The sequence below is a fragment of the Leopardus geoffroyi genome, chromosome B3 (assembly GCF_018350155.1).
Source record: "Leopardus geoffroyi isolate Oge1 chromosome B3, O.geoffroyi_Oge1_pat1.0, whole genome shotgun sequence".
NCBI lineage: Eukaryota > Metazoa > Chordata > Mammalia > Carnivora > Felidae > Leopardus > Leopardus geoffroyi.
In genome coordinates this window covers 6,284,866-6,295,361 of record NC_059337.1, presented here as the reverse complement: position 1 = coordinate 6,295,361, position 10,496 = coordinate 6,284,866, and the positions used below count along the sequence as shown (strand labels likewise).

Here is a 10,496-nt window from a genome sequence, read left to right as displayed (position 1 = left end):
GTGGTTGATGTAAACTAAGGACGGGCCTTGGGGAAAGACCCCAGCCCCAAAGCTGAGCCTGGCAGGGGGCCCCAAGCGGGAGCAGCCTCCAGCACCCCGGATTCTTCCTCTTCAGCCCAGGATGATTTCCCTTGCATTGTGGGTGGCAGCTTGGTATGGAGGGTCAGGACAGGGGCGGGAGGCCAGGTCTTTGGGGTCCTTTTGTCCTTCAAGCCGGCCCCGTTTGGAGCATTCACACCCATTCTACAAAGAACACCAGGAACGTTTATTCACGGAGGCTGCCATCTGCATGGCACCGAGAGGTCTGGGGGGCCCAGGGAGCAAGGGGGGTGCTGGCGGAGGGGCAGGCAGGGAGCGGAAGACCCCAGAAGTTGGGCTGGCGGCTAAGTTGTCTCCTAGGATGGCTCGCGCCCACTCCCAGCTGCCGGCCCCACTCCTTCCTGCTGTTCTCAGGATGTGGCCACCCAGACCCCCTGGAGGCAGGCCTCCTGCAGCCAGACCCTGGCTTGGATGCCCACTTTGTCTATAGCTCTCCTGTCTCCATTCTCAGGCAGGCCTCCTGGGATGAAGGAGAAAGCAGTGGAGGGCGCCCTGGGCCAGGCCAGCAGGTGGGGTGCTGCTTGCCTTGCTCCTGTGTTCTCAGCTTGGTCAGCACCGCTCTTTTGGGAGGGCCGGGGCAGTCTGTGGAGCCTGCAGGGAGAGAGCCAAGAGCAGCGGGCCACTGTGGGGTCCCGCCGTAGCCCCTTGGGCACCTTTGCCTTTTCCGGACAGGGTGGGCATTAGAGGCAAGTGGTCACATCACTCAGCCTTGTGCCCCAGATGCAGCTCTTTCCAAGCTCTGGGCTCCAAGGGGATCCAAGAGCGCTAATGAGCACAGGGGTAATGACTTGCTAAGACCCCAGTTTCTCCACTTGCACTCTGTGGCCTTGGAGAACCTGAACTTTTCTGAGCCTGAATTTTCTCATTTATTGGAAAAGAGGGAAGTGGTTGCACCTGTCGGGTAGAGCTCTCTGTGGAGGGTTAGATGCAAAAGGCACGAGGAAGGGCTTGGTGCATTCCACACGGGGGCAAGGAGACTGTGAGCTGATGGGCAGAAGAGAGGAGACAGAGAAGGAAGGTACAACTAGCCCGAGGCGGTCGACTGAATAGAGCCAGGCCTGTCAGTCCTGCTTTTATAAATGAGGAAATTGAGGCTCTGGCTCTGGGTGAAGAGATCCTCAAAGTCACAGCCAGTCAGCAGCAAAGCCAAGTGTGCACCCAGGTCACCTGCTATATATTCCTTCCAGTTCAGAGTGCCTTCCATATATCTCCGTGCCTGTCCAGCTTGCAAGGAGTCTGAGTGCCACCAACCCTCACATGCCCGCTCCAATCCAGGCAGGAGGGGTGGAAGCTCACATCCGCATTTCTTGATGCTCTCTTTTTGCCCCTTTGCTGGTGTCACCCAGTTCCCAGAGCTGGGCACCCACCGGGAGACCCTGCCCATGCTCTCACCTGCTTCTCACCTGCCCTGGGAGTTTAAGGTTCCGCGGGCTTGAGGGTGGAGTCCTCAGGATGTAAGACAGTGCTCTTCAGCTCCTCAGGCATCTGCAGAGACAGGAGGGCAGTTCCAAGGGCCCTGCCCTAGGCCAGGCAGGTGTCCCTGGTAGAACTGGCACAGCCTGGGCAAGTCAGGAGCAGCGTATGGTGTGTGGCGGGCGCCACCTTGTGATCACTGTGCAGATTGCATGCCAGGGAGCAGGGCAGTCCTTCACACAGGTGTCCTGCTCCCTACATCAGGCTAGCCACTGTCCAGGGTGCTGGGGCACTGCAAGCATGAGACAGAGTCCTTGCCCCACCAGAGCAATGGGAAGGCGTTCAAGTGATAGGCACAGTGACAATATGAGCTGCAAATGCACATGAGAGGCTGACAGCCCAGTCAGGGGTGGGGGATTCTGGTTGTGCTGAACCCACTTTTGATAGATGAGCAGGAGTAATGTGCCAGGGAGAGGCAGCATGGCAAGCTCCCTAAATAGCAGACAGGTCCAAAAGGGGGGTGAGGTGAGATGTGTGTGTGCGGGGAGGGGGGAGCAGAAATGGATTGGTAGGTGGAGTGGGAGTGGGGTGGATCAGCGTTGCCTCGGCTTCAAGGCTTAGCTTTGATCTCAAAGATTGCCTCATCTGGGGCGCCTGAGTGCCTCCGTTGGTTGAGCGTCCAACTCTCGATTTTGGCTCAGGGCATGATCTCACGGTTGCATAGATTCAAGCCCTGCATCGGGCTCTGCACTAGCAGCACGGAGCCTGCTTGGGATTCTCTGTCTTCCTTGCTCTCTGCCCTTCCCCCACTCCCGCTGTCTCTGTCTCTCTCAGAATAAATGAATCAACTTAAAAAAGATTGCCTCATCTAAGGTCCTGGGGAACAGCTGTGTCCCCTCATCCTCTGGAAAGCCACCTCATCTCCTAGGTAAACCATCCAGAGGCCAGGGGCTGAGGGGACGGCCTGATGGTGGCTTACTTCCACTGACACAGAATTACAGTCCTCAAAACGGAGCACTGCTGAAAGGTATACAGCAGAGAGAAGGTGTGAACTTAGAATACATTGTAAAGATCAAAACAGAACCAAGAGTGAACTTCTATATATGGGAGTTGATAACATCTTTTAGTTTATTTCATTGGTGTTAAATCTGTGTGATTTCTAATTGTGGTGTCTAAAATAGTTTAAATTCTGACTTTAAAAATGGGATGAAAATAATTATGCTGCTAAAAAAAGGAAGTTTATTAAGAATGTAATGACAGAATACTTCTTTTTTTTTTAATTTTTTTTTTCAACGTTTATTCATTTTTGGGACAGAGAGAGACAGAGCATGAACGGGGGAGGGGCAGAGAGAGAGAGGGAGACACAGAATCGGAAACAGGCTCCAGGCTCTGAGCCATCAGCCCAGAGCCTGATGCGGGGCTCGAACTCACGGACCGCGAGATCGTGACCTGGCTGAAGTCGGACGCCTAACCGACTGCGCCACCCAGGCGCCCCCAGAATACTTCTTATAAAAAGAAAGAGCAGGATCTCAAATTGGGCATATAATCTCCACTGTGTAAAAAAAAAAATTGGGGCACCTGGGTGGCTCAGTCGGTTAAGCATCCGACTTAGGCTCAGGTCATGATCTCATGGCTCGTGAGTTTGAGCCCCACATCAGGCTCTGTGCTAACAGCCTTGAGTCTGGAGCCTGCTTCAGATTCTGTGTCTCCCTCTCTCTCTGCCCCTCCCCTGCTCACACACACACTCTCTCTCTTTTTCTCTCAAAAATAAATAAACATTAAAAAATCTGCGAGGATTAAAAAAAAAAAAAAAAAAGACTGGAGGGAAATATGCCCAAAACATTAACAGTACTTGAATTAGGGTGATAGGATTTCTTTCTATTTTTCTCTATTTCCAGATTTCCTTTAATGGGCTTCTATTCATTTTATAATTAAAAAATAATTTAAAGAGAATGAATTCAAAAGCATTATTAGCTATGTACATGAAATTGGCTTCTAATGGATATCAGTTGAAATTACCCAGGAAACTTCTGGTGTGGTTAAAAATACAGAGCCAAGGGGCACCTGGGTGGCTCAGGCGGTTAAGCATCTGACTCTTGATTTCAGCTCAGGCCATGATCTCACGGTTTGTGGGTTTGATCTCACTGTGGGTTTGGCAGGGGAGAGCCCACTTGGGAATCTCTGTCTCCCCCTCTCTATCTGCCCTCCCCCCCTCCCTCTCTCTCTCCCCCATCTCAAAGAAAATAAATAACCATTTTAAAAATAAAATAAAAATACAGAGCCACATGAAAGGCGGTGATGGGCAGGCCCCTGTCACAGGGGCCACAGACACAGGTTAGGTCCTGCCCCCTGTCATGAGGGGAAGTGTGGGTGGCTGCCATCCGCCACCATCTAACGAAGGTAATTGCCTTCAACAATGATTGGTCAGGAGGGAGGCCTCCCTGAAGTCACTGAAAACCCAAATCGCGGCATCTTTTTAAAGAAATGGAGTCCTGTGACATCCTAGTACTTTCAGCTTGTAGAACACCGTTTCTCCAGTTGGGTCTCTGTACTGATACGGGAAGCAATGGAATGTCACAGAACTCAGTTTCTGGACCAGACTCAGCTGGAAAGTTGAGGCCCTCCTGAATTACACGCATAGGCCCTCCTGAATTACAATCCTGGGCAGGTGCCTGGGAAGCTGCATTTTTACAAGGTCTCCAGGTGGATCTTATGGAGAGTGAAGTGGACCACACATAGTGGTTCTTAACCCGGGTTATATATTGGATTCACCTGGGGAAGTTTAAAAAAAACAAAAAAACCAAAAACTCCTAATGTCCAGGCCCTACCCCCAAACCAATGAACTCGGAGCCTCGTGGGGCTTGGAGAACCTTTAAGGCTCCCCGGGTGATTCCAATGCACACAGAAGGGGCGTGGTTCTCAGAGGCGGGTGTGCGTTTCATCAGAATCACGGGGAGGGCTTGTTGAAACACAGTGCTGAGCCCCACCCCTGAATTTTGGATTCAGGAGGACTGGGTACGATTCAAGAAATTTGTATTCCTCACAAGTTCCCAGGTGCTGCTGCTTCTGGGGAGCACAGGGGGCCATACTTTAGGAATTACTGCTCTAGAATAAAGCCTTCAGCCCACCCCCGCCCCAGGAGACACAGTCTCCCGTTGGAGGAGTAAGGTGATGGGGGGCTAAGTCCCTCACCTTCAGCTTCCGGCTCCTCAGGACCCAGCCCAGCTGACGTGAGTAGGGTCTGTGGAGAAGGGCAGAACCCCCTTTGGGTAGGAGAACAAGTTCCTGGAACTCACCTCCCAGTAGACTGAATCCTCAAAGCAGTTCTCATCAGCAGGTTGTCCCCAGAATGGCAATTTCAAAATGATCCCTAAAGAAAGTTGGGGGTCACAGGAGGTCAGGAACCACCTCCTCTCTACCTACCCAGCCCTTTCCCACAGATGGGAAGCTCCCCCCCCCCCCAACCCAACCCAACCCAATCCCACAGCCACAAGCGCACAGGATTCCTGGGTCCTCCGGGCTGACCTCTGGTACGTGCTGGTGGGTCCCCCACCCGCAGTGGCCCCACCTTCTCTGGCCCAGACGCTCCCACTCACCCACGATGATGCCGCCCACCAGGGCTATGGCCAGGGACACGAAGAGACCAGCAGCCTGAAACTTGCCCTGCATGCTTGAGTCCCAGGAAGTCTTGAAACCATCAAAGCCAAAGAAATTGGCAAGCCTCGAGTGGAGACAGAGAGCAGGTCAGGGCTCCACAGAGAGGCCAAGGAAGCACTTGCTGTCGCCCCACAAATGTGAATGGGCACCAAGGCTCAGTAAACCCTGGCCTGAGCCTCCCCATGTGCAGATGGTCTCTAAGACTCCTGAGGAAGGACAGAGGTTCGGGAGAGAGGCCCATAGGTGGTTGTGCAGATTAGGGAAGGCTAGGGGTAGAGATACAACGTTGGACCCCAGAAAAGCAGGAAGGAGGAATGGAGAAGGAAGGAGGGAGCCTGAGTTCCCTGCACCTCCTCCATACTTACCCTTTTATTCCATACACCTTAGCATTGGCACAGGATGCTGTCACTGCACCCACAATGGCGCCTATGATGCCCGGGAGGCCGTGCAGGTTGTGAATGCCACACGTGTCCTGGATCCGCAGCCGTGACTCCAGGAATGGCTGCAGAGGGGAGAAGGGTGTTGCTCGGGCCCTTAGCCCTGGCAGGGGTGTGGGGAGGCCAGGATTCCAGAGGCCCCAAATACCCAGAGACCCAGCACCCTCCAGCCCCCAGACCTCCCCACCCCTGCCAGTTAGAAACACAGACCCCGGGGTTCCCCAGCCCTCTGCCCTGGTGGGGGGCCCTCACCGTCAGGTACACAAAACCCAGGGTGGAGACAATGCCGCAGATGAAGCCGACGATGAGGGAGCCGTATGGCATGAGCATCATTTCGGCAGCGGTGCCCACGGCCACCCCTCCCGCAAGCGTGGCGTTCTGGATGTGCACCTGGGTAGGGAGGGCCAGAGCTCAGTCCTCTCCCGGAGCCTGCACCCCCACGCTCTGGCTCTGGGAGGCAAGGGTGACTCCCAGTGCGTCTCAGCCAGCCAGGAGCCTGCAGAGGGCCCCGGGCCTAGCGCCTGTGTTCTCTGCACCAGCAGCCTGGGCACTGTGCGTGGGCACAAATCATGTGTCCCTGCCGGTGAGACCTCCTGGCATGTCTGCATGTCCCCTGTGAACCTGTGTGCGCAGGTTTGCATGTCTGATGGTCTCCCCGTGACGTACGCCGACATCAGGCCTGTTCGTGCGCAAACCCCCGAGCCAGAGCCCGTGGGCCTACGACGTCTCCAGGCCTACCTGCACCGGGTACTGCGTTGCCGGCTGCGGGGATGATTTCAGTCCGTCTCTACAACAAGCCCAGGAGGTAAGGACAGTTATCTTTTGATGCTTGTGCAGAGGAGGGAGTTGAGGTGCAGGGAGGTGATGTGGCTTGTTAAAGACCACACGGCTAGCAGGAGGCAGAAAGGTAAGTCGATCCGGGTCTGTGTGGAGCCAGAGCCCCTGACCTTGACCTCATTCCGTGCCCTTGCCTGCGTGGGGGTGTTGGGAACACACAGCTGTGCCCACATCCCTGTGTCTGATTCTCTTCCCTCTGATGTGAGTCCCTACCTCTCTGTGTGGCGGCTGTCCAGTGTACCCAGGGGTCATGGCAGTGTCCCAGCACACATATACCCGTGTCAAGAAGCTAGCGTCAGACTATGAGCTAGAGAGGTGGTCTTCTTTTTATAGAAGAATCTACCACCATCTATGGGCTTTGGCCCCTCCCCACTAATGACAGAACAGTCTGTCCCAGGGAAGTGACAGGAAGGACACTGGGAAACCATATCCCCCCACCAACCTCCCAGGGGTGTGGACAAGCATCAAAGGGGTTTCCTTTCTGAGCGTATGGGATGATGCAGGTGGAGGTTGCTTTAAGAAGGCCCAGGCTCCTGGGTAGCTCAGTCAGTTAAGCATCTGACTCTTTTTTTTTTTTTTTTTTTTTTTAATGTTGATTTTTGAGACAGAGAGAGACAGAGCATGAACGGGGGAGGGCCAGAGAGAGGGAGACACAGAATCTGAAACAGGCTCCGAGCCATCAGCACAGAGCCCAACGCGGGGCTCGAACTCACGGACTGCGAGATCATGACCTGAGCCGAAGTCGGACGCTTAACCGACTGAGCCACCCAGGTGCCCCAAGCATCTGACTCTTGATCTCGGCTCAGGTTATGATCTCATGATTCATGAGCTCGAGCCCCACAAGGGCTCTGTGCTGACAGTGCAGAGCTTGCTTGGGATTCCGTCTCTCTCCCTCTGTCTCTGTGCCCCTCCCCCACTTATGCACTCGTGTTCTCTCTCTCTCTCTCTCTCTCTCTCTCTCTCTCTCTCCCCCCCCCCGCCCCAATCTCAAACTTAAAAAAAAAGAAGAGAGAGAGACTGAGGGCCAGTGTTTGGAAGATCGGAAGCCTGGTAGAGGGAGGTGCCCCTGGCAACCCTACGGGGCAGGTCTGATGGGGTGCTCAGCCCAGAACGGCTGTCAGCACCCCAGGCTGCAGGGGAGGAGAGTGAGGAGGAGGAGCTGCTCAGAGATCAACACTCTCTGAGAATCTGGTTCTGGGCTATGCCAAAACCCAGCTATGTAATCCGTACAAATAATTTGTCCCCGAGCCTCAGTTTCTTCCTCTGCAGGGTGGGCGTGATAATCCTGATGCTGCGAGCCTCAAGGAGTTGTTGGCAGGGCGTGGTGATCAGTGCCCACCGGGCACAGGCGGTCAGAGCTGCACCTCCCCCCTCCCCGGGCTCCCCACGCTCCCCGCCCCCCTGGCTCACCATGTCCAGCTTGCCCTTCTTGTGCAAGGCGCTGGACAGTGCCACCGAGGTGAGCACGCAGGCTGCCAAGGAGCAGTAGGTGTTGATGGCAGCTCGGTGCTGGGCGTCTCCATGTTTGGACACAGCTGAGTTGAAGCTGGGCCAGTACATCCACAGGAAGAGGGTGCCTAGCCAGACCAGACAGGGCCGGTGGGCCCGGGAGAAGAGGTGTTAGATGGGCCCAACAGAACTTAGGCAGACCTCCTGCCCTTTTTAGTTCCAGAGACCTCAGATGACTCCCGTGCCCCAGCAGCTTCCCACCCTACAGCCTTACTCATGCTGGGGGCTCTTCCTATGACATCCTCCCTGACTTCCTTACTTCCTGATTCTGCTCCAGAAAGTGTAGCCTGACCCCGTAACTGGGCTAAATGCCTCCCACCTTGCTCCCACAGCACCATGAGGGAGAATCTTTCCCCCCACTGTTGGGAGATTATCTGGTAATGATCTGGTAATAATCCCTTGAAGGTAGGGCTGGGTTTTAGGAGATCAGAGTGGGTGATTGATATGTGTTCTTTGGAATGAATGGACACAGGAAGTAGGAATTCACACTTTGCTCTGACCCAGGGGATGGAGTCACCAGTTCCACTTTGTCTGCCTTAGGGCATCCTAGGGAAAACAGGATGAGTGACCAACTTCTTCCAGCCCCGTGGGAAAAAGGGACCATCATCTGGGATCCTGGAGATGTCTACAGGCAACCCCCTCTGCCCTTTCCCCAGAGGGAACTGGCTACCACCCTCCAGACCACATGGAGATCAGGCATAGTTACGGGAACCTGAACTCCTCATGGAGACCCTCACCCATTATGGTGGTTCTCACTCCTCATAGTGGTCCTCACCCATCATGGCAGCCCTCAGTCATCATGATGGCCCTTATCCATCATGGCCACCTTCACCCATCATGGTGGCCCTCAGTCCTTATAGCAGCCCTCACCAATCATGGCGAAGAGGTCCGAGTGGTACACAGAGCTCTGCCTCTCCTTGCTCTGATGTAGGCTGGGTCGATAGAGGATCCAGGTCACTGTGAGCCCAAAGTAGGCGCCAAATGTGTGGATGGTCATAGAGCCCCCTGCATCCTTCACCTGGGGTACAGGGATCGGTGAGGCTCTGATACTGTCTCTCCCTCCCACCTGTGAGCACTTTCCTTCCCCACCAAACACACACACACACACACACGTCCATCTGTCTCTGATTCCACAAGCTGCAAGATGGGAGCTCGGGGCCCCCCACAGACCAATCAGTTTGGGAGAGGAGAAAGCAGGGATCCCTGAACCCAGGCTGTGAGCTTGTCAGCAAAATGCCAGAGTATCCTCACCCAGCAGATGGGACTGTGCCCAGATCGGGAAACCCAGCCTTGGAGAGGACCTTGACCAGTCACCCAGCAGGAAGAGGTGAAGCAGACCTAGAACCTAGGGCGCCCCCCTAGTTTGCCACCTAGTTGGTCACTAGCTTCTGCCTTATCTTCATTCCTGGGAGCCCTTCCCTTCCCCCTGGGCCCTACCCTCTCCATATGTCTTTCTACGCAGCCACTCCTGGCCCAGCACCACTCGATCTAGACTGCCAGCATCCTGCCTATGACCTCCCAGCTGACCTTCCACCACCCACCCCATCCCCACCCTCCTGTCTCCCACAGTCAGAGCACGTAGGGAGGTTTCTTCCTCTTCTGTCCCTTCCTGCCCTCCCCCACTCCGTGCCTCTGGATTTCTTTAGGTCTGAAGCTCCTCGTTTACAAAGTGGGGGAGAGGGCGGTGACTTAGCAGGGCTGTCTCTCGAGGGTTAAATCAGACAACTTGTGTAAAGCGCCCGGTGAGCGCCTGGCACTCAACAGGTGCTTCGTGGACTTAGCCTTCTTCCGCGTGCCCCCCTCCCCTCTCTCCAGCCTCCTCTTCCTCCCCACTCAGAACCCATGTTGGGGGGAAATTCCAATCAGAATCACAGACTTGTTCCTTCACTTAGATGGGGAAATCCAGCCAGAGAGGTAAGTGTATGGTCCAAGGTCACAGAGCTTAGTGGTGGGGTTGTTGACAGGCCTGGATTTCCTGGTTCCCGGCCTGGTGGGTGCCTCTCCCAGCACCCTGGGACCTGGGATGAGCCCTCATGACCTCTCTGAGTCTCAGCTTTCTCATCTGTAAAGTGGGGGTAATAGTTGTGCCTTTCTCAGAGATGAGGATTGAGATAAGCCACGTAAAGTATTCAGAGCAGGGCTCAGCCAAGGGCAAGTGCTCCTGACATGTGATTGTTGTATTTTAACTTGGCACAGAGACAGGCCTGAAGACTGTCAGGCATTAAAAGAATTTCTGTAGCGGGAGCCTGGGTGGCTCAGGCTGTTAAGCGTCCGACTGTTGATTTTAGCTCCGGTCACGATCTCCCGGTTCGTGAGATCAAGCCCTGAGTGAGGCTCTGTGCTGACAGCCTGGTTGGGATTCTCTCTCCCTCCCTCCCTCCCTCCCTCCCTCTCTCCCTCTCTCTCTCTCTCCCTCCCTCCCTCCCTCTCCCTCTCCCTCTCCCTCTCTCTCTCTCCCCACCCCCTCTCTCTCCTCTCTCTCAAAAAAACAAAAACAAAAAACCACACACCAAATTTCTGTAGCAGATTGGGGGGATTTTTGAG

General features: G+C 54.8%; 1 protein-coding gene and 1 long non-coding RNA gene across 5 annotated transcripts in view; one reads left to right on the top strand and one right to left on the bottom strand.

Moving 5' to 3' along the window:
* Nucleotides 1-244: 244 nt before the first annotated feature.
* Nucleotides 245-10,496, bottom strand: part of RHCG (Rh family C glycoprotein) — a 23,176-nt gene continuing 12,924 nt past the window's right edge. Inside the window, exons 4-11 of one of the 3 annotated variants that reach the window (XM_045448672.1) lie at nucleotides 8,823-8,970; nucleotides 7,854-8,020; nucleotides 5,859-5,996; nucleotides 5,535-5,671; nucleotides 5,109-5,233; nucleotides 4,809-4,882; nucleotides 1,503-1,584; nucleotides 245-690 (exon numbers count right to left, since the gene is read on the bottom strand). In XM_045448672.1, the coding sequence (XP_045304628.1) occupies nucleotides 1,516-1,584; nucleotides 4,809-4,882; nucleotides 5,109-5,233; nucleotides 5,535-5,671; nucleotides 5,859-5,996; nucleotides 7,854-8,020; nucleotides 8,823-8,970 (858 nt within the window). In that variant the 3' untranslated portion in view covers nucleotides 245-690; nucleotides 1,503-1,515. Of the gene's footprint in view, nucleotides 691-721; nucleotides 1,084-1,491; nucleotides 1,585-4,808; nucleotides 4,883-5,108; nucleotides 5,234-5,534; nucleotides 5,672-5,858; nucleotides 5,997-7,853; nucleotides 8,021-8,822; nucleotides 8,971-10,496 lie in introns of those variants that run through there. The other 2 variants (XM_045448671.1, XM_045448673.1) reach the window with 2 other exon arrangements.
* LOC123582471 overlaps nucleotides 6,062-10,496 on the top strand; it is a 23,060-nt gene continuing 18,625 nt past the window's right edge. The window contains exon 1 of one of the 2 annotated variants that reach the window (XR_006704395.1): nucleotides 6,062-6,411. This is a non-coding gene — a long non-coding RNA (uncharacterized LOC123582471). The remainder of the gene's footprint in view (nucleotides 6,412-10,496) is intronic. The other variant, XR_006704394.1, reaches the window with a different exon arrangement.